The sequence below is a fragment of the Clinocottus analis genome, unplaced genomic scaffold, assembly GCF_023055335.1.
Source record: "Clinocottus analis isolate CAN_PGR_092001 unplaced genomic scaffold, fCliAna1.0.p SCAF_11, whole genome shotgun sequence".
NCBI classification, from domain to species: Eukaryota; Metazoa; Chordata; class Actinopteri; order Perciformes; family Cottidae; genus Clinocottus; species Clinocottus analis.
Window position 1 is genome coordinate 14,495,823 of NW_027175832.1, and position 22,400 is coordinate 14,518,222.

At 44.1% G+C, this 22,400-nt stretch overlaps 2 protein-coding genes across 2 annotated transcripts in view; both read right to left on the minus strand.

Moving 5' to 3' along the window:
- Positions 1 to 1,935: 1,935 nt before the first annotated feature.
- On the minus strand, positions 1,936 to 6,723 carry LOC137781210 (tubulin beta-2A chain). The gene is made up of 4 exons (XM_068569822.1): positions 6,532 to 6,723; positions 5,999 to 6,107; positions 4,686 to 4,796; positions 1,936 to 3,289 (listed from the first exon to the last, which is right to left on the minus strand). The coding sequence occupies exons 1-4, from the start codon at positions 6,586 to 6,588 to the stop codon at positions 2,205 to 2,207; spliced, it is 1,362 nt and encodes a 453-aa protein (XP_068425923.1). The 5' UTR covers positions 6,589 to 6,723; the 3' UTR covers positions 1,936 to 2,204.
- A 3,669-nt stretch (positions 6,724 to 10,392) lies between these two features.
- LOC137780506 (solute carrier family 22 member 23-like) overlaps positions 10,393 to 22,400 on the minus strand; it is a 31,347-nt gene continuing 19,339 nt past the window's right edge. Inside the window, exons 5-10 of the mRNA XM_068568815.1 lie at positions 21,402 to 21,529; positions 19,746 to 19,848; positions 18,976 to 19,211; positions 17,770 to 17,802; positions 15,826 to 15,949; positions 10,393 to 15,090 (exon numbers count right to left, since the gene is read on the minus strand). Coding sequence (XP_068424916.1) covers positions 13,509 to 15,090; positions 15,826 to 15,949; positions 17,770 to 17,802; positions 18,976 to 19,211; positions 19,746 to 19,848; positions 21,402 to 21,529 — 2,206 coding nt within the window. The 3' untranslated portion in view covers positions 10,393 to 13,508. The remainder of the gene's footprint in view (positions 15,091 to 15,825; positions 15,950 to 17,769; positions 17,803 to 18,975; positions 19,212 to 19,745; positions 19,849 to 21,401; positions 21,530 to 22,400) is intronic.

Sequence of the window (22,400 nt, forward strand, 5' to 3'; positions counted from 1 at the left end):
GTAAAGGTAAAAGGTAACATAAATTGGGCATAGTAATCACGGATGAGCTGACAAGATTGAGTGGAAAGACTGATATTGCTGTACTTGCTATTACATTTGTATTTCCATCTGTAGTTCATAATTTGCTGTATGAATATTGCAAAGAGTGTATTACTTTAGAACAGGGTGGCGCTAAAGCAGTATTGGATATGATAATGAGGATGTTTAATTTTTCAGAGTTTCACATTTTGTGTTGTAATAAAATCAAATGGGGAAAAAGCTTTTGTATTGACTCATTTTGTTTGGTTTCAACTATTGTAACAAGTTTATGGAGGGCAGAGGCACAGTGTCTTAGACAATTTTGACTGGTGCAATGTTTCGGTCATCAAGCTTTCAACAGGCATCATTTGAAATCTGTTTCTAAACCTATAAACCTGCAGCATATTTCTTTGTCAGTTAAGACAAACTTCATTCAGTGCGGTTCAGACATGCTCAACATAAACGAAGCAGAGAATGTAGACTATTAGGTTTCCCTCATGGAGTGGTATCACATGCAGGTGAAGTTTTATAATATGTAGTAAGAAAGGTATACTGTAAAAATAGGTAGTTTTGTAATTGTGACGTCACTCAGGTGCAGTATAAATCTGTGTGGTTAAATACATAGTGTTCTTGTCACTTTAATTTGTTTAAAATCTATGTTTGTTGTGTTCCTCATTGATCCAAAAGGAGAGGAGACGTATGAAGAACGTGATCTACTTCCAACTCAAGGCAAAAGACAATCCTGCAAGTTTTGCATCTGCCTCAGGGCTAAACAAAGTGCGGCTTCGCTATTCGATTTGGTTTTGCTCTTTTGGACTCAGTCAAGTCTAATCAGATGTTTCTCATCAGCTTTTCAAAGGGAAAATTCTTGCTTTGACAGCTGTTACTGGGGTGTGGCCAGAAGGGTGACATATTTTAAACCTAAAACCCTGAGAGAGGAAATCAACAGCCAATTTCTCGTGTATAAACGTGTCACTTATCAGTCACGGGCATCACAGCGAGCAAGTTTTGTCATGCTGATATCAAGGTGTACTCCACATTGTTACAATTTTCAGTGATGAAGCATCTTCTCATGCTTTGCTGCATATTCTCTAAGGATTAAGTAATGTACTTTCGCTGGGCTCCTCCTTGGTTCCTCGTAAGTGTCTCAATCTGCCAGCATGTCATAAAAAGGCTAAAGATCACAGTAACTTCTGCGCTTTCACGCAATTCCAACCTGTTTATATTTGTCATTACGGGTACCTTGTGATTTTATATGTTTGGCCATAGAAGAGTGAAATGTATGTTATTTTTTCACAAGTCAGTACGCGGTAATATATCGTATTTTTTTAAATATATCGATGAGGCTGCAAATTGTAGATTTTTATAACTGTGACCAAAACCCATGAAATTACAAACAACTGCAATGCAGCTGACTTCCCTACCTTGTCTTTGCATCTGTCTGTGGTTCCATGCCTTTTCTTTCCTATGGAAAATGTAAATCTTGAAAAACTGATCTTGAATATATTCCTTCATCTTTAGAAAATGCTAAATTATCTCCAAAAACAACTGTGCTATTTAGTATTTGCTGCACTATGAGGACTATGTATGACTCAAAATAAACTGCATCGCACTTGTTTATTTGAAAGAAGGAACATTGCACCCATGCAGCTTCACTGATGGAAGTCACAAAGTAACACCTGCCGTCCTAGTCCAGGTAGCATCAGTTTGGTGTTGAATTTGGGAACAGAGTATCATCATACCTTCACAAAAGGATTAATCATCAATAATGAATGTGTAAATATATCAATAATTAATGTGTAAATATATCACATAACAACGAATGGACCTCTATTGCAATGAATGCAGAGCAAGTTTGCCCTTATTAATCTTGACACCTGTGCTCTACCAAATTCAAACATGACATGGAGGCTTGACATGACTCGACCTTTTATTGGAGCTTTGAGACAGTGAATGCATGTTGAAGAACATTTTCCAAAACTGTGTTTAGAACAAGACTGTATGAAGTTTTGACACCAGCAAAGCATGACTTGGAAAGCCAATTACTATACTTGCATATTTTTAGGTTGTACCACCCCTCAGGATCTTTGTCAGTAGAAGCTATATCTATATGCAAAATAAGCTTTGCTAAACAGCTATGTTTTACGACAATAAATAATTTGAAGTGTCATGTCAGTGTTTTACAGTCAGTGGCGAACATCGTGACGGACATCTTCCTCATCCTCTATTTCATCTTCTTCATATTCACCCATCTCATCCACAGTGGCATCCTGGTACTGCTGGTACTCAGACACCAGGTCATTCATGTTGCTCTCAGCCTCAGTGAACTCCATCTCATCCATTCCCTCACCCGTGTACCAGTGGAGGAAGGCCTTCCGGCGGAACATAGCTGTGAACTGCTCCGAGATCCTTCTGAACAGCTCCTGAATGGCAGTGCTATTGCCAATGAAGGTGGCGGACATTTTCAGGCCACGGGGTGGGATGTCGCAAACGGCGGTCTTGACATTGTTGGGAATCCATTCAACAAAGTAGCTGCTGTTCTTGTTCTGTACATTCAACATCTGCTCGTCTACTTCCTTCATTGACATCCGGCCGCGGAAGATGGCTGCCACAGTGAGGTAGCGTCCGTGGCGTGGGTCACAGGCGGCCATCATGTTCTTGGCATCGAACATTTGCTGTGTGAGCTCTGGCACCGAGAGGGCCCTGTACTGCTGGCTACCCCTGCTTGTGAGGGGCGCGAAGCCCGGCATGAAGAAATGCAGGCGGGGGAAGGGCACCATGTTGACAGCCAGCTTACGGAGGTCAGCGTTGAGTTGGCCAGGGAAGCGGAGGCAGGTGGTGACCCCACTCATGGTGGCCGACACCAGATGGTTTAGGTCTCCATAGGTAGGCGTAGTCAGCTTCAGGGTGCGGAAGCAAATATCGTACAGGGCCTCATTGTCAATGCTGAAGGTCTCGTCTGTGTTCTCCACCAGCTGGTGAACAGAGAGAGTGGCGTTGTACGGCTCCACCACAGTGTCCGACACCTTTGGGGAAGGCATGACACTGAAGGTGTTCATGATGCGGTCCGGGTACTCCTCGCGGATCTTGCTAATGAGCAGTGTACCCATTCCTGAACCGGTGCCTCCTCCCAGTGAGTGGGTGAGCTGAAAGCCCTGGAGGCAGTCACAGTTCTCAGACTCTTTTCTCACCACGTCCATTACGGAGTCCACCAGCTCAGCTCCCTCGGTGTAGTGACCCTTGGCCCAGTTATTTCCTGCTCCACTTTGACCTGTATGATGCATACAATGTTTAAAGACAAATAATGTTGGCATAAAATGGTGTCACTTTCTGCTCAGGCATACTTTATGCCGGAGCATACTTTAAAACGCTTAACTAAGTGGTGAATATGTTATAAACATCTACTAAACATCAACATTGGTATTGTTAGCATGTTATTCAAAGCACTACTGTTCCTATAGATGCAGCTGACACAGCCGCTATTGTAGCTGTGTAGACTCTTAACGTTAACAAAAGTGACAACAATAATAAACTAATTAATATGACCATACTTTGGTAAAACACATCAATGCTTTCGGTAATGTTGATATTTATTCCTCAATTTTTAAATCAGCCCTAATCTTGCACAGCACAGGCTTGTTCTCTCCTTTCTGCGGATTGGAAATTAAGCTAAACCACATTCAAAAATCTGGTAGAACCAGTAATGACTGTCATTCTGGCGACAGCGGTGTGCTTTTTTGTGACGGGGGTGCGTAGTATTACCTGTTTAACGGCTTTTTTTTTTTAAATTCTCACTTTCAACACATCAAATAACAATGCTTAGTCAGTGGCCCTAAGCTTCTTACTATCTAGGTACCCTGGTCCCTGCTAGCATTAGTTTTGGACGTCAGGAGGAAAAAGTGACTATATTTCTACTCTCTTACATACACATACTGCATCTTTTTAAAATAAATGTCGATGCTCACAGAAAGTTAGGTTTTGGTCGCAAAACCACTTAGTCGGGTTAAGAAAAAGAATCCGGTCGACATTAACTCGACTGTTTGAAGTGACAAAATGTCAGCGTTTGCTTCTAGTTTTGCATGGGACACAAACAGCAGCTTCATGGATGAAAGTCCTTTGTGTGTTTGCATTAATAAATCATGTATTAACAATTAATGAAGCCATTTGTTAAAACATATTTGTAAAGTTCTCCATTAAATATCTTAAATCATGTAATATAAATGAGAAATTCTAAAAATAAAAGGTGTCATTTTTAGTAAACGTATGCTCTTTTGCTCATTAAAAATCTGGACAGGTAAATGAAATCCCCAGTAAGCGATAAATCTATAACGGAGAGTCATCCTGTGTTCTAGCCTATTGGCCTCCGAATCCTCATTTGTGAGCAGCACTGCACCATCAACCCCTTGTAGATTGCTTTTTCGCTGAGTCACCACGAGAACTGTCTCAGACTGACTCAGCTGCACATGGACAATGCATCACCCTACTGGCACATCGCTCAGAGGCTGCAGGAGCTTCACGCTAGAAAATACGCAGTGCTGTCAAGCACTCGCTGTTGAAACTAGACAACAGCTCTATAGGACATGACAGCAGCTGCTGACACACAACCTACACTGTATGTGAAGTTGGTTCAGGGTGAGTGGTGCCATTGTGATATATTGTCCACTCACCAAAGACAAAGTTGTCAGGCCTGAACAGTTGTCCGAATGGGCCGGAGCGTACCGAGTCCATGGTTCCTGGTTCCAGGTCGACCAGAACGGCACGAGGGACATACTTGCTGCCTTTGGGGCGAAAAAGAGTGGAAGATAGAGGGACAGAGAGAGGTAATGGATGGAGGGGTGGAGTAAGATATCAGCAGTCTCAGTGTACATGGTGTCCGGACATCGGAAGTCAACCACGAAAAAAACTCGACTAGAAACTGTGTAGTGGTCTTAGATGGGTTTTTAAACGTGGCAGTGTGGTTTGCTCATGTAATCTTTTGGGTAAGTACAGTCTTTAGTACTACAGCATGTCCATGAAGCTCGATATTATAAGACAGAATGGTGCCTTCTATTATTTCGTTCAATAAATTTCTGTCTCTTTCTTCGTCTGTGACCCTTGTTGCAGGTGAACTGCTTCAGTATGCATCACAGTTTAAATTGCGACAAAGCATTTTGACTCATTCCTCTTTTTCCCTTATCTTGAGTCTTAATGTCGCTTGTCTCTGTGAACATCTGCCATTCTATTCGCTTAATATTCAATCAGAAATTAATTCATGGGAGGCTCAATCAATACACATTCAGTAGTGGCCCAGTAGGTGACCCTGATGCCAGCATGCAACACGGAAACAAAGGATCAATAATGCTCGCTGCTGGGCCATAGACTAGCGGTGGACATGGACAGTGTAGGCTGTTTAGGTTCATATGCATCACCACACAGGTTCGTTGATTTAGGCAAAGCGGGCAAGAGATTTCAATCCTGGCTACACATGGATTGGGATCTGCACCAACTTGTCCTTCTCTGCCAGCGTCAGTTCAAAGACTTGCAACGCCGCACAAAGCGCTGCATGGTATGTTAAATGCATTGCAGCGACTAAGAATGACACACAATGCATTCGGAATGACCTTCATTATGAAATAATATTTAAAAAATTGATACTGAGGTGAGACCGAGGCACAACGGGCTCGAGGTCAGCTATACAGAGACTGCAGATACCTGTGCTCCCTATAGAGAGTGAGCAAGTGGGAGAGTGAGAGAGTGAGAGAGAAAGAGAGATATTTTAGCTGATTCACTGTCCTAATTCTTCCCTGCACTCATAGTGGGACCTACTTTCCCCTTGCAGCTAAATTCAACCTGAATGCAGCATTAAAATGAGGTCTGTGTAGCTTGAGGTCATGCAAGAACAATTAGCAATGTAGACAAAGCTTAATGTAGTGGTAAATTATTCAGACGCAAACGTGCGTTCAAAACTTTTTATTTCATTTTATTTATTTATTTTTTTTACCTGATGCCTCGTTGTAGTAGACGTTTATCCTCTCCAGCTGTAGGTCGCTGTCACCTTGGTAAGTACCGGAGGGGTCGATGCCATGCTCGTCGCTTATCACCTCCCAGAACTAGTTGAGTTGGGAGAAACATGACGTCACGGCGTGAAAACGAGTCACGCTCGCGCATCGGGCCTTCAACTATTAAAGTGCGTATCTGTTTGGTGACAAAATGACACGCAGCAGGAAAAGGGTGGATGTGGGGGGAGGGGGTCACAACACTGCACGGCCCAGCTGAACCGCACCCTGCACATATACGAACAATTCATAATCTCAAACTTAACACACAACACACACACACACAAACACGCGCGCGCGCACGCGAAAAAGCAATATATGACTTTCATATAATGTATTTGTAATATATAATACTTTTTTGTCTCGCCAATCGTATTAAGTCAATAAATGATTTAAAACAATAATAATTGGCGCATTCCGGATTCAGATCCAGTATAGTAAATGTTACCTTTCCTAAATTGAATTATAATAGTCATACCTTCGCCCCAATCTGATTCCCACACTGTCCAGCCTGGAGATGAACAATTTCCCTCATAGTGTCTGCGGATGCGGGCAGAGAAGCGTTCTGTCTCGACTTCAGCGGTCCGGTCTTCAGTCTCTTGCCGAGCTGCGTTTGTCAAAATCTGCACTGCCTCATTTCCAGGGCGAGTGTTGGTGCCGGCGAGAGAGATACACGTGCTGCTGGTCAGATGACGTGCCACGCCGCGCAGCATCTCAACAACCCCCGCCAGCCAATTGGAGCGCCCCAGTTTGATGCAGTGGGCTCGAGAGGATCATGCTGCATCATCCCCCTCTCTGACATCACCCGGTCCCATGCAGTGGAAATGTTTATTTGCTGGTCGAAAGTGGTTTTCTGTGCCAGAAAATGTCAAACGTCATGATACTGAAGGCTGCAGTTCCACATGTGCTTAGTTAGTGACTGACTGAATACAATGTTCGGGAGCAGCTGTTTATAAAAAACAAAAACACTGTTGTTTCTGACCCTGAGGATGAAACTTGAAATAACATGTAAAACATAGATTTTCATGAATAATGCAGATGCTTTTATTAAGAAAAAGATGTAGCCAGGGCAGAATAACTCTCTCGTTGACCCTGGGGACCAAGATAAACTGTGGGCCTCAGAGTCGGAGAAAGCAAACAATTTTTGCGTTGCTGGATTTGATGTGACATTTTGTAAGTATATGTTCTGCTTGTGAATGTATAGATCCTTTTTTTTTGTAATCTTAATTTATTTTGACACTATGTTTCCTGCTAGGAAGATGAAAAATTCAAACGCAAGTCCCCCCCTCACTTCTCACAGGAATCCGGTGGCCTTTGACCTGTGGATATAAACATGAAGGTCTGGGTGTGTGCAGAGGCCAAAGAGAAAAAAAAGAAACAAAAACTATCAAAACAAAGTCATGAGATCTTCTGCCGGTAGTGGAAGAACCTGTTTCATGGCCCTTTATTAAATTATAAATAAATTAGTATGCCGGATAAACTCTATGAAATGAAAAGATACATAGTTTGTATATATACCATGAGGTTTATTATGGTCTTGGCCAACATAACAAGAGAAAGGTGAGCGTAATAGGCTTCATGCAACCTACATTATTAACTTGCCATAGATTGCTGTAGTTTGTCCACTTCGGATGGAGGTAGAAGCTGCTGGACTTACTGCTGCTGATGTTACTTCTGGCTGCTCAAACATGAACCCCTGTAGATTCTCTTTGACGATGCTCAGGCTGCAGGCCAAAGTGGCCCAAATCAGATGTGGAGATCTATTCTTTTCACAACACTGTGGGTATCACGGGATCACATGATCATATGGAATCTGGTCTTTTCAATTCTGATTAGGGCTACTTTCCCAGGTGGTCCTACATTGGAAACAATCTTGACTTTTATAGCATTAGCATTAAACTTTAGACTGCGAAAGTGGTTCTTGAAATCTGTCTCAGTGAAGCCATTCACCTTACAACCCCTCCCCTCCTAGCTCTGACCCCTCCCTTCCTGGCTCTGACCCCTCCCCTCCTGGCTCTGACCCCTCCCTTCCTAGCTGTGACCCCTCCATTCCTGGCTCTGACCACTCCCCTCCTGGCTCTGACCCCTCCCCCCCTGACTCTGACCCCTCCCCTCCTGGCTCTGACCCCTCCCTTCCTAGCTGTGACCGCTCCATTCCTGGCTCTGACCACTCCCCTCCTGGCTCTGACCCCTCCCCTCCTGACTCTGACCCCTCCCTTCCTGGCTCTGACCCCTCCCCTCCTGGCTCTGACCCCTCCCTTTCTGGCTCTGACCCCTCCCCTCCTGGCTGTGACCCCTCCATTCCTGGCTCTGATCCCTCCCCTCCTGGCTCTGACCCCTCCGAACAGAAGTGAGAGCCATTGTTGTACAAAAAAAGCCATCATAAGAAATGTAGCTCTCTTTCTCCACAGATTTGCTGGTTTCCGCTGCACATGAACAATAAAGTTTGAAATCAAATTGTAAACTTTTGCTTCACGGCCTCCATGTTAACATCTATAAAAAGCGTGCTGACTGTCACGTCGTTGTTCATGTTCTTTTACACATGCGGGTCAGATCAGGACTGTGACCAGTTCACACTGATGTAAGACATACTTCAAAAAATGTGAGCAGCAAAAACAAAATCATATTGAGCACTCATGCTTCTGATGTGAACGTATGGATTGTTTCTTTTGCCGTTCTCATCCAAGCGGATGAACTGGTCTGAAACCACATTTGGCGACTTTGTTTCTTTACCTTTCCAGGTCTTCAAATTCTCTCAGTAATTTCAGCATGTCTCTTTTCTTTTTGAGATCTTCCTCTTTTCCAGTTAATCTCTTCCTCTTAGCCTAGCCCACCCAGTAAATCAAAATTCACAACAAATTGTACATTAGGCGCATTAATGCGATTGTAATGCAGTCACAGCCGTGTGTTTCATCATGGAATCGAACACAAGTCAGCCAATCACAATCGAGGACTGGAACAATCCGTTTCACGAAAGAAAACTAACACTGTGCGGGTCCAGAAAAGCAGTCCTCTATTCATTCACGGAGCAGCACCAGACTTCACAAGGGCTGACTTCTCTGCTTTCTGTTTTTTAAGAGTAGCTGACCTGGGCCATGGAAGGTTTTAAACAAGTCATAGAATCTTTGTAAAATATTTTTGACAGAAGTCAAAAAGAGTATATCGTAAAATGTTGAGAGTATATAGAAGAAATTATAGTAAAAAAGTCATAAAACTGTCAGTGCGTTATGTTGAATAGTTACTAAATAGTTGCGTTATGTTGAAAGATGTCTTAAAAGCAAGAAAATTGTATTTTCCTGACAAATATGTTTTTGGGACGTTAAACCACATTTTGCAATATGTTGTGATATATGATACATGTTACTATAATATGACATGTTTGCTAGAGTTGTATGGCATTCTATAATGCATTTATGTCATATTATGGCATCCTACAATATTACATTTTGATGACATACTATTCTATGACATTTTTATGACAGACTGTACACTATTTTTTATTAAATTACATTTATTTGTATAACTCAAAACCACAAATTTGCCTCTGAGGGCTTTACAATCTGTACCGAATACGACATCCTGTCTTGCATCAGAAGTCCCCCCCAAAATAATTTGAAGGAGAAAAATAAAGGAAGAAACACCAGAGAGAAAATCAGGAGGGATCCCTCAAAATGGAGGGCCATGCGGAAGTGCAATACATGTTGCGTGTACAGAATAAACAACATACAATTTGTTATGGCATACTACACTATGACCTTGTATCACTTTCTGATGGCACACTATTACATTTTTCATTTTTTATGACACTTTTCGCGTAGGGTAAAGTACAACATCAGCGAATAAAACATTGTGTGCCTTCTCACTGTGATCATGCATTTTTGCCTTGGGGTAAATCTGACTGTTGGGTTGTTTGTTTATTCGCCCCAAACAGTCGAAGACGCTACCACATGTGAGCTGCAAGCTAGTTTGCAAACAGGTGCAGCCACATTAGTTTATTTGTGTGTGTGGTCGCTTCTGATTGACCCCATAATTCACAGAAAACTCCAGTTATTGTGTGTCCTTTTCCTCTGTATGTGCTTATGAAGCAGTTGAAGGAGCAAAATGGTCCAGTTTGAATCTGAATCTTTTTGCATGACAGCACAAGAGACGAGAAGGGAGGTTGAGTCCAATACTGCCTTCTGAAACTGGACTGTTCTTTAATTAAAGTGCATTCTTCTTTTCTTTTGAAGACACACGCCTGCCAGCGAGCAGTTTATATTTGACTGTTGTTTTGCTTGGCATCTACTTTGAATAAAATCCATGAAATGTTATAAAAATCAAGCACTCACTGATATCCATCGTTGATCAATAAATAGTGGTTTATTTTAACAACAGGTATGGCTTATGTACAAGTGCATTTATGTCTGTTAAAACAAAAACAAAACAATCAGAAATTATAAATGGTACAATCCATGGTTTTTACATTCATTAAAATCTCCCATCAGGAGATTCAGAGTCGCACGGTTGAGAGAAGCAAAACCTGATGTGTACACTGGGGACTTCATGTCTCTGAGAGTTTTATCTAAGTTCAAAATTATTCATCAGTCCACGTTACCATCTCTGATCCTTCATCTGAGCGATGTTTACTATTTACACAGGCAGAACCCATTATTCTTTTCTTTTTTTTGCTTTTTCACTGGAGGGGGGGGGGGGGGGCGATTCCCGTCTCCTAGTCCACCATATCGCTGTTGCTAACAATGCTTTGGATTGCTTTGACTTTTTTTTCTCTTTTTTTTTTGTTGTTGTTCACCTTCGTTTGACTCCAATAAAAACTCCCCCACCAGCACCGTGACATAGCTGCATGGGAGTTGTGGAAATGGAAGCAACTGATCTGAGCGGAGACACTGGTCTGTGCTGTGTCAGTGTCTTTAGACTGGTGTTAAGTGGAGTATCAGCAATACACAGATTCATTTCTGCAACACACACACACACACACACACACACACACACACACACACACACACACACACACACACACACACACACACACACACACACACACACACAGGCCAACAAACAGAAGCACAAGGACTCTGAGTAATGTGGAGCTACTGAGCAGTCAACCCACTCGTTACTGCAGACGCCAATAATTAATTGTGAAAACCAGGGTCAACACCCTCTTCCACAAAGTAGATTACATGTGGGGCTATTGCAAAAGTGAATGCGTTATTTGTAATTTATGTATTGAAAATCTCACTCCATTTCCCTTTTTTTTTTTTTTCTTTTCTAACTGACAAGAAGCAAAGCTCCACCAAATTGGACATCACATGATTGCAGGGCATTGTGCTTTGAGGCTTAGCAGCATGACATGTTAGGCTTTCAATGTTCATATGAATCTTTCACCCAATGGAAGTGTGTTGACTTGACGATCTATGAAAAGACCAAATAAATCAATTGGAGAAAAAAAAAAGAGCTTCCATACGTCCGTTCAAGCTGCATTTGTGAAAAATGAAGTAAAATAAAGAAACACAAGCAGGTTTCTCCATCATTCAGATCCCTAAACACATATAGCGCCTTTGTCAGTGCATGTTTGACAGAGATGAAAGCCAAAGAGGAGATTGGTGAGTGAAGTACCTCTCAAGGTCTTCAGACCGGGACCACAAGATCGTGTCGACAACACAGGTCTTGGACCTCTGAATGACACCTGATTAGAACATGAATAGTCCCTGGATAAAAGTTCTTGAATGTTCCATCACATTTGAAATGACAAGACATCCTTCAGTTGGCTCTTGAGTTTTACAGTAACCTGTAGTTACTATTATTATTATTATTTATCTGCATCCTTATTATTATTATTATTATTATTATTATTATTATTGTTGTAAACAGTGATCTATCCGTAATCATACATCTTTTTTCTGACAAATATTACAACCTCAAAAAGCATGAAGTGTGTAGCTACAACTGTCAAGTTACACACAAGTCAAGTATAATGCAGCCACGGCTGGACAGAGTTTGTCAATTGATTATTAGGTTTATCTACCTATAAATAAAGATTTTACCTGCATTAAATCATTTTTCTTTTCTTTTTTTTTTTTTAAAGTAAACTTAGTTGTGCATGTGAATATATGAACACATCGACATACATGAACTATGGAAATGACAGAACATGATTTAGAAAACACTGGAAGTTAGCGATGCTTTGACAGTTGGCAGTCATATCAAACATTTTGTCATCCATCGGCTTTATTTCAAAAATAGCTTTTCTGTCTTTTTAAGGTTTGCTTTTAAGGTTCGTTTTACTGACACGTTCACAATTATTTTCATGCTTTAGTCCCAACTGCAAAGAATATGGTGGCCCCACATGAGGTACCACAAATACTGTCAGAGTGTAGTATAGCTTTGTACAATAAGGGCACGCCATGAGAGATTATTCAAAATAATACTTTGAATAAAAAAAAAAAAAAGACCGAATCAAGCGCAACAACTAATTATGCATTTACTTACAATATCACATTTACAGATAAAAGCATTTGCATCCCCTAAATTCCATCACGATTGGAAAATTAAAAAAAAGTTTCTTCAGGCCGACAAAATATGGGTCATTCTTTTCTCCAACGTCGCTGTTCATACAATGAACAACGTGTTAGTGAAAGCCACTTCGCAATCTAAAATCCCCTCTCGATTCCAATTCATCAAACGATGATATAGCTTTCAGTCCTTTATTAATTTGATAAGCAATTTACTTCTTTTATACTTCTGAACTTTGAAAAAGGGTTCATCTGATTCACTTAAATTCACAAACAGTCTATGGCAGGGGACTGCACTGAACAAGTATTTCCCCAAGCAGGAAAATACTGTATTTATACTAATTTTTTGGCACTATGTCTACACTTAATTTTGGTCAGAGTAGTTTTTGGCGTTTTTTTTTCCAGAAAAATCCCTCCAATTTCATTGTTACCTGTGTAACTGCAAAAATAATATGTTGCAACATTCAGATATTTTTTTTTTCCATACAAGTAAGGCATTTTTATACAAATATGTTAGACGGTTTGTTTTTTTTAGCATCATTTCATGTCTCGCCAGTCCTCTTAGTGATTGTGGGTACAGTTGTGAGACTCTTGGAAATGACAGACAGTGATTTTCCGTTCATTTACATTGAAGTTGTTTGAAGGCTGGTGATTTCCAGTGACATTCAAAAAGAGCAGAGGGTACTGCCACGTGGTCACAAAACAGCCTCTGCTGGCACTCTCTCACTTGCGTGGTCTCATTGATTGGTTAAATACAGGAAGGTCGGGGAGGGAGGGGACGCTGCGAAACATACGATGTCTCTGTAAGACATGACTACGTCAACTCCGGGTGGGGACAACCTTCAGGAAGTGCCTGAAGTCGGAGCAGGACAGTTTGTGCCCCCTTCCTCGGCCCCCTTCTCGGTTATTGGCGTGGCATGGGCTGCCTCCCGGCTGCGACTGTGGATCATAACGACGCCGCGTCATTGACAGTGTTGCTTTCTGTGACGGCGTCGTCCCTGGCGAGGGGGACACCGGAGTCTATGGGAGAGGAGACGGTGCAGTCCACCAGGGAGGTGGGAGTAGTCGCTTCTGTGGAGCCCGAATCGGTGACGGAAGTCGATGCCGGATCTACGGCGAGGGAAGGAGCCGCTGCTGCTGAATCCTGCGTGGGCGGAACAGTCAGAGCGGTGGATTCTGGAGCGGCGGCGTGCACAATGTCCGTGACGGGGAGAGTGGTGGGAATAAGTGCGGCTATGTCGACAGCACCTACAACAGGGGGAGTGGGAGAGGCCGCAGGGGAGGCATGGCCTGAGTCAACCGGTGGAGGAGGAGGAGGAGGAGGAGGAGGAGGAGGAGGAGTGGGTGAAGGGGAAACGGTGACTGGGCTCGGGGGAGTAGGGAGACAAGGAGCGATATCATTAACGCAGGGAGAGGGAGGCTCCATCAGTGGCGGTTGAGGTTCTGTGACGGGAGGTATGGGGGAGTCTCTAGGGGAAGGAGCACATGTTGGCTCTTCTACTATTTCTAACTGGGTGGGATTGTCCAAGGGTAAACTAACAGAGGGGGGTTGGTCAGCGGACATGTGGTTCTCAGTCATGGGAACAGGAGAGGGGCTCGGGGACGGAGGGAGGCTGTCAGGCATAGGGGAGTCCGCTAAAGGGGCATTTGTGACCTCTTGCAAAGGGGGGGCGAATTTCAGGCCGATATCGTCGATGTCATTTCCCTCCAGGTTGGGGGATTCTAACGTGGAGCTCGGCGGGGGTTCGATGATGGGCGTGGTGCGGATCAATGAGGAGGCAGGCACACTTTGAGGGACGGGGGGAGTGAAGCGGTTGAGGGAAGGGGAGGGGGAAGGGGAAGGGGAAGCGGCCGACTCTGTTGCAGCGGAAGGGCAAACGTCGTTCATCTCGAGAACGGCAGAATCCAGGACTATCGGCGGAGGTTCTTCGGCATCGGCTAAAAGCGGGTCGGTGATGCACGGGAGTTTGTGCAGAGGAGTCGACGACAGCAGGTGCTCTTTACTGGCGTGTACGACGCCACCTTTACCCGGGGCTGTGATGGGGGTCATGGAGAAGGAGGAAACCGAGTGGCCGTTGGGGTCTTTCGGCGAAGGCTTGCCCAGGTGCACCTCCATGAACGTAGGGGCGGACAGATCCCCGACAGACGGAGCAGTCAAATCCACCGCCGACGAGGCGGTGGAGTCCATGGTGGACACGGCGGTGGCGGCCGCTTCGTGGAGCGGCGTGTCGTGCACCCTGGTGTAGTCCCTGCTGCTCTCGGATTGAGGCAGCAGATGGCGCTGTTCCCCGGGTTTCCTCGGCGGTAGGAGCGGCTGCCGGGTGTAGCACTCGCCGTCGGCGAGGGTCTCCGGGAGGGGCTGGTAGCGCGTCTCGGGCAGCAGGAGAATGCATATGATGCAGATGAGGGTGCAGCAGGCAAAGATGATGTGATGGAGGAAATAGCCCTTCTGATTGTGCAGCTCCATGATGGGTGCGGTCAGCATGCCGAAGCCGGCGCTGGCCAGCACCAGGCCCAGCCCGCCACCCCTGCGATAAGACGGAATTTTTTTTAATCACATGGCAGGATTTACGATCACACAGGTTTAAAAAGGCCTCGTAAACCTTGTAGAGGCCACCCTCAAAAGGAGAAGACAGTTGACTGCAATTAAAGTAAATCATTATCTGCACGTTGTGCGGAACGATCATCGATTTCATTTATATGAACACTGAGGTTCTTTTTTTCCGCCCCCCTTCCCCTTTTCTGTTGCCACATCAATGCTATTTTAGCACAACAGCAGCAGAGAGAGAGAGAGAGAGAGAGCTGCAGTACCGCCAGGCGCCTTTCCACTCCTGAAACGGCCCCACTTCACCACCAGAGGTCGCCTGTGGAGCACCATCAGGGAAACAACACCTCTTACATAACCCCAGATCAGGAACAGCCAGTGTCGTGTCTGATATTCTCACAGGGGATGGCAAATTCGTAGCAGACATGGATTACGTTTGACACTGAACCGTGAGAGTCTGTTCGATGAGTTTCATGCCTTTCTTTTAGCAGGAGGAGGGGTGGGGGGGGGCAGCTAATCCATCTGCAGGAACACGTGACGCTAAGGACACCAGCCACCGTAACTGAATTGCTGAAATAATCGGGGCATTGAAATTAGTGTAGAAAGTGCACTTAAAGTGCCGACACGCACAAATAACCCACTTTTCGTTTTAACCCACTCATATTTTGGCGGTCCGTCTCTAAAATGGCACAAGCCCCAGTGTTGCAGCGGGCCTTACCTGATCACAGTGGGCGTGATCTCGGCGCAGAAGAAGATGCTCAGGTTGCTGACGGCGTGGGAGGAGAACATGCCGATGATGGAGAAGGCGATGGAGAAGTTCTTATTCAGCGTACCCGAGTCATCTGCAGACACACACGGACAACAATTTATAGTCAGTACCCGATGTGCTCGGGAAGAGAGGCAGTAAATAAGGTGTTTTTTTTTTACTTTTTAAAAGCACAACATGACGTATTTTGAAATATGAAAGTCAATTATTCTGTGATTAAAAGATGGTATTGAAGCATTTCAGCATTAAATTGTGAAACTTGAGGATACAGCAAGCAAAGAAACAAGGCAATAATAATAATCATTTATTTTTACAAGCAACACAGTTGTGACATTTAACCATTACCAAATACTTCATTAGGGCCCGAGCCCCCCACGGTGGCGCCCCTGTGGTGCCTTTCAGCTCCATGGATGACATTTGGTCGGTATAAAGGTTTCATATTGAGACGTAAAAAGAAAGCCTCTTGAAGTTATCACGCTTATTTTCAATGTAATGTCCATTTCAAGGCAACGTATTTTAAAAGAAATTGTTTATCTCCTGAGGTCAAACACCTCTTGACACCAGGAAGTTACAATTTGTTTACTGGCAGGTCAATCAGATCTGTGTGGAATAACCTTTTTTTTATAAAAAAAACAAACCCTGAAGACTGTGCACGCTACATTATGGTGAAGACTGTGACTTACCCGATGAAGGGCGGTGCTACAAAGTTTCGAAGAAACTGCAGGAGCTCGAGTTCTCATGGTGAGATATTTTCCAAATGTCACACTATTGATGCGAGTCCTGGCCTAAAAAACATCCGCACGTCAAGTAAAATATCGTCGCAGCGCCGTTTGCCAGCATGAGGAAGTTAAAGTCTCTTCACGTTATTACCGAGGAGAAACAAAACCGTTTGAGGGGCCGGAGATGCTCGAAAATGAACAAAACTTGATTGAACTACATTCTGTCATCTGATATGGTTGTTGTGCTCCATAGATGCTCCTTAACAATGTGGAAACCGCACATGCCACATGTAGACTTGAAAACAAGCCTATACAGGAATTCCTGTCTAACTTGTGCGCGTGTGATCACGTTAATGTACAAATGTACCCTGGCGCGCCTACATTTTATTACACTTTTGGCATTTAAAAAAAACAAAAAACAACTTTATACCCCTTAAATCACATCAAACCAGATCTTTAAGGTACAATATTGAAATGCTTCAAATCCAGTGGGATGTAAACTTCAACATGACGACGAAATTCTAATTATTCCTCTTCTTCCTGCCACTAACCGTATCACGTCAGTGAAAGAGAGCATTCAAGCACAAGTTACTCAAACTGAATCCAATGAGATAATAGCGTTTTAGAGCGATTTAGAGCGATTTAGAGCGTTTAGAGAACCCTGAAGTTCCCAATAAACCGGGAAATAAAATGTGTGCTCCCAACGCTTAGCTTCATTTTGATGAGTTATTGACTTGCATACAAATAGCCCATTTAGACCAAAGATGGGTTGAATAAATTGTTTGCTTTTATGAATGGAGACGTGTTGAAGATAGCTTTAAGAGGATGAGCAGAGACTGCGATGAGCTCTTAAGAGAATAAAGAGACTGATAAACAGAGGGGAACAGCGAAGGCCGGCTCGTTGTATGACGCACGGCTCTGTTACAAAGAGGCTAACACTCTTCAACACAACAGGGATGAATAAGTGAAAAGCTCGCCATAATTACATCTTGGACTTCATTATGTGCCTCTGCAGGGCTTGTGTGTGCGCGCCTGATGAAGTACTGCGGGAGTCTGTGTGCAGCACATCCTCCAAAACCTCATCAAGATAATGCAGCGGCCTGAAGTGATGAGTGGCGCGAGACAAATTCAAAAACAAAAAAGTGATAGAAGTGTAGACATGGACAGATTATCCTACCTATATTCAGATGGCCACTGTACTTCCCCAGCACTGGAGGAGAAGGAGAAAGAGATGAACAGATATGTGAGAGACACGAAGCAGTGCGATCGTCAAACATTAAAAACATTAAAAACACAAAAACCACGTTGTCGTCAACGAAACAGCTCAAGGGAGAACATGAGTTGACTCACTCCGGTTAGACATTAAGGCACACTCGTTTCTGGTGCACCGGTTTTGAGCGCTTGGAGCCCTTTCTTTGGTACACATTGACAAAATTGTCAGTTTACAATCATGTTTGACGACCACATTAGAAACGGCTGCAGAACTGCAACACACACACGCCAAGCTGTGTGTGTGTGTGTGTGTGTGTGTGTGTGTGTGTGTGTAGGGGACACAAGCAGTCAGTTAAAAACTAAATGATTAAATTCATATTTTGACCATAATGTACATAGGAAGTGTAAGAAAAAAAATCATATTAGAGGGTCATGTTGTTATTTCATGCAACAATTGGTGTTCTATTGTACAAACTTACTTGTATATGTGGAGCAATATACAACAATAACTTATTCCATCACTTTTTAATTTACTTTCAATCCTTCATTTGGCCAGAATGTTGTGGGATGCGATGCATTATGATCATATCGTCATAAAACGACTGCAGTGAGAGTCGATCAACGATACTGATGAATTATCTCCGCTATGGTGGAGGTTCTGGCTTTAGCGTTTACAAAACTTTATTTTGGTTATTTCTTTTTTCTAATGGATATTTATTGTTTCGTCAAGTCAAGTATTTTTAATGCTTTCAACTTCCCTGAGATATATACTTTGAAAATGATAATTGTTTCATTCTTTTGCATGTTTAATAATTCCTCTATTAATTTTCTGCCATGACTGAACAAACATCCGGGGCCCCAGTGAGCCTTTCAAGCAGCTGGACGTGACCTGTGTGAACCAGTGAATAACTGGTTCATTGATATGTTCAGAGGGCCATCGGTGAGAAGAATACGATATATGTGGCTTTGGGTACACAGACAGTTTTTGGTAGTAGGGTCGGTTCATTTTTGTTTGCTCTTTTTTGTGGGAATTGTTTGCAAGAAGAACAATAATGAGAATAGTACCAGCCTTACTGTGTAATTCTTTTCTAAAAAAGGTGACTGTAACCCTGAAAGCGTATGTCCTACTAATCAACCACCTTCATCACCGTGGTTCCTTCCTCATACTCACAGTTGAGCAGGCCGAGCTGCAGCAGCGACGCCAGGGCGGTGATGATCATAAACATGAGAAGGCCTCCCCTCCGGCCCATCAGGCCCACCGCCGGGCAGAGCGCCATGCTGGACGCCACCGCGATGCCGGCCATGGTGTAATAATCTGCATAGAAGTTGTGGAACATGGTCGTCTCCTGAGCTTCCGGGTCCATCATGCTGCGAGCAAAGCAGTGGTGGATCCCGTAGCCGGTTAGCCTGGGTGAAGCACACACACAGAGGGCGAGGCTAAGGCGAGAAAATAGATTCAAATAGATCGAGAGAGACGATTCAAGGTTCAGCACATTTACTTCCTTTATGACTGATCTCAACAAAACTGCCGACATGTAAACACCGACATATCGACACACACACACACGAGCAGCCCCACACACCCTCTCTCACGGCCGTCTGGTGTTTCAAAGGGACACAGCTCATGTCAAATTAATGCTGACTTGGGGAGTTGGGGATACCGTGCACTGAGGCGGAGCTGACGTCAGCCCAGCTCGAGAGATAAGATGGTCTCAGACGGGCGGGGAGGGGGAGGGGAGAGATCCCACCGAGGATGAAAAGAGAGACATCGGTGCAAATATGGAAGGGCAAAATAGCACGAAATGGCACGCCTGACTGGCATTGCCTCGCCCAGACGTACAAGCACACACACGCATTCACTTTATTTTCGCCACTCTCTCCACATGGCGTTCCTCCAACACACACAAACACACACGTACACGTCGAAAGACAAACACTCACGAGTTGACGCAGAGCACCACGATGTTCTTCCACAGGTTCCTCGTCCCGACCATTTTCACGATGCACGTCTTCTTGGGTTTCTTCTGAAGAGCTCCCTGCAGTTCTGGAAACAAGCAGACATGTTCAGCTGAGAGCCTCAACAATGTCGCACTTTTGAGGTCCATGTCAGTATTTCAGCAGAAATGTCATTTTAAGTTATAGCAAAGGGACGTTCCCTTTGGATCGCCTCAGCTTCTCTTGGGCATTTGGTCATTCCATTCTTTTTCCCTAATACATATTTTACATGCATTTAGAAAATCAAGCATCAATGTTCTCTAATGTTTCTTTGCATATGAGCAAACACTGATTTCAATGTGCCTGAATAGGCTCAACAGGTTCTCTAAAGGGTCGAAGGAGGACGCCCTTGAGTCACTGCAACCAAAGAAAAGTCCTCTTGGATTTTTTTTAATGAGCAGGTTTCGTCCCACAGGACTACTCTCCCGCTGCTCCGTGAGACAGGTATGCTGACGCTCACAGCGGAACAGGAGCAGCAACACCCCTGAACCGGCGGGTGACGCGTGACACAGCAAACGGCGGATGTTTTCATATCAGGTTGCCACAGAAACCCGCCTCCGCTTTTGCGGTACTGTACGCTTGTGTCAACTCGGGCATGTGACAGCATTCCACCACGCTGCCGCCCGCTTCAAGGTTCTCGGCCTATAACCACTCAGACTTTCCCAGCGATCCCCTGGCCAGGCCACACAACTCCATCTCTATCTATGTGTAAGATCTAGATGCCGTCCCCGCTCACTTTCCAAACGATGACATAATCTGTACTCGTTACGCATGCATCGGTCGTGTCTGAGCGCTTCAAAACGGTGGCTCAACTGCTCTGTGTATTGCGGCCGTTAGCACATTCAGAGCTCCATGTTGTATTTAGTGCCAAGCAGTTAAAAGTGGGGATTATTACAGTGAGGGTTGGGGATAGCCAGTTACTATAAAGACATGGATAATTTAATGTCTAGGGCTATGTACTTTTCTCAATGCTGCATCAGCACTCGGCCGATTTTGAAAAAGTGCAGCCAATTTCACACTGAGTGGTTCCTCTTTCCCAGCAGCGGATTGATAAATACTGGACAACAATGAACGGGGGGGAAAAAGTATACCGCAGTAAACAGTGCCAGTAAAGGTTAATACAAATGCAATCTGATATGACATTTAACAACAACAACATACAGTAGATCTCTGCCTCTACAGACAGTTAGCCCGGGGGCGGGGGGGTCAAAGGGCACGACATGCATTCGTCCATCCGCCATCTGTGCACCGCTCTGTCCATCAACCCAGGCTGTAATTACATTAATTACCGTTCTAGAGTGTTCTTAATGTAATGTTCAACACTGACTGCTACGTCTGAAGTGGTCTGTTTCTATGGTAACCCGTCAAGAAGCGCATACAGCCCATGTCAATCTGTCTATTAAGGAAAAGAACAGCCGGTGATACGACCACACACCCAGCTCTTTAAAAAAAAAGGTAGAACAATTGGAAGATGATCCTGCAGCAGATGTAAAAAAAAAAAAAAAAGACCAAACGACTACTTTTATGTTACACACAGTCATCACGACATCAGAATGTATAAAGCAGCTTTTTTTAACGCAAGCGTGCCGATGTATTTCTTACCCGTGAGGATATTTTCGGTGTCGAGCTCCATGTTCACTTGATTCTTGTCCGCTATGTGTCCCATGATCCATTTGGAGCGGCAGTACTGCCGAGTGGCCAGCAGCCAACGCAGTGACTCAGGGAAGATCCTGTCGGAGAGACGGGGGATGTCCTGATTAAAATGAAATGGGTCCAGCTTTTCAAAAGGCTGGTGGGAGACGCTCTGAGTCAGGGTTACAAGTATCACATCTTGCTCACCAGTGCGCCATTTTAACACGTTTCAAAACGAAATGCAGAAAAGATTCAAAGTTTTCCTGAACAGGAAAACACTCGCAGGCCATACGCAGGTTGCAGGGCCTCAAATTAGCCGTACCACATGTCTTTACAGTGCAACAAGCAGCCACTGCCGCACCCGTTTGTTATGCTCGATTATACGGTCGTATCAAGTTATGTGGCAGCAGCGCACACATTCCTGTGAGCGGGGAAGTTTTAACCTTGCAGCTGTATGTTGATTTTGAAAAGCCAGCGAAAGCACTACAACATTTGGTTGCACTTCTGGGGAACAGATGTTTACAAGGGGAGACAGTGCGAGATGTATGTAATCTTCATTACTGGTGTGGTTTGAAATTGTTTACCCCTGAATTCAGGGTCACCTGCAGCGATAAACTGGGAAATCAGCTGGCTTTCTATACTGGCCGATTCAGCTTCTCAGCTGGTTTGTCAATAAAAGCTTTCCCCGCCTTTGCAAGTTGAGCTCACTTATGAAACATCAAGTAACATCCGTGAGAAATAATCAGTTTAACAACCCGCTTCATGTCCTTGAGTCGTTATCAGCCAGCGAGGCCACGGTGGCAGACGAGACGTGCGTCTTCCACAGTGTTGCCACCTGACTGCCGAGCTACGGCTTGTTTTCACTTATTCGTCGCGATAACTGACTATGTGGCCATGTGTATGCACAAGATTACAGACTCCGCGCTCAGTGTGCTGTACTGATTGGAGTGCAGCACATCACCGTTGACT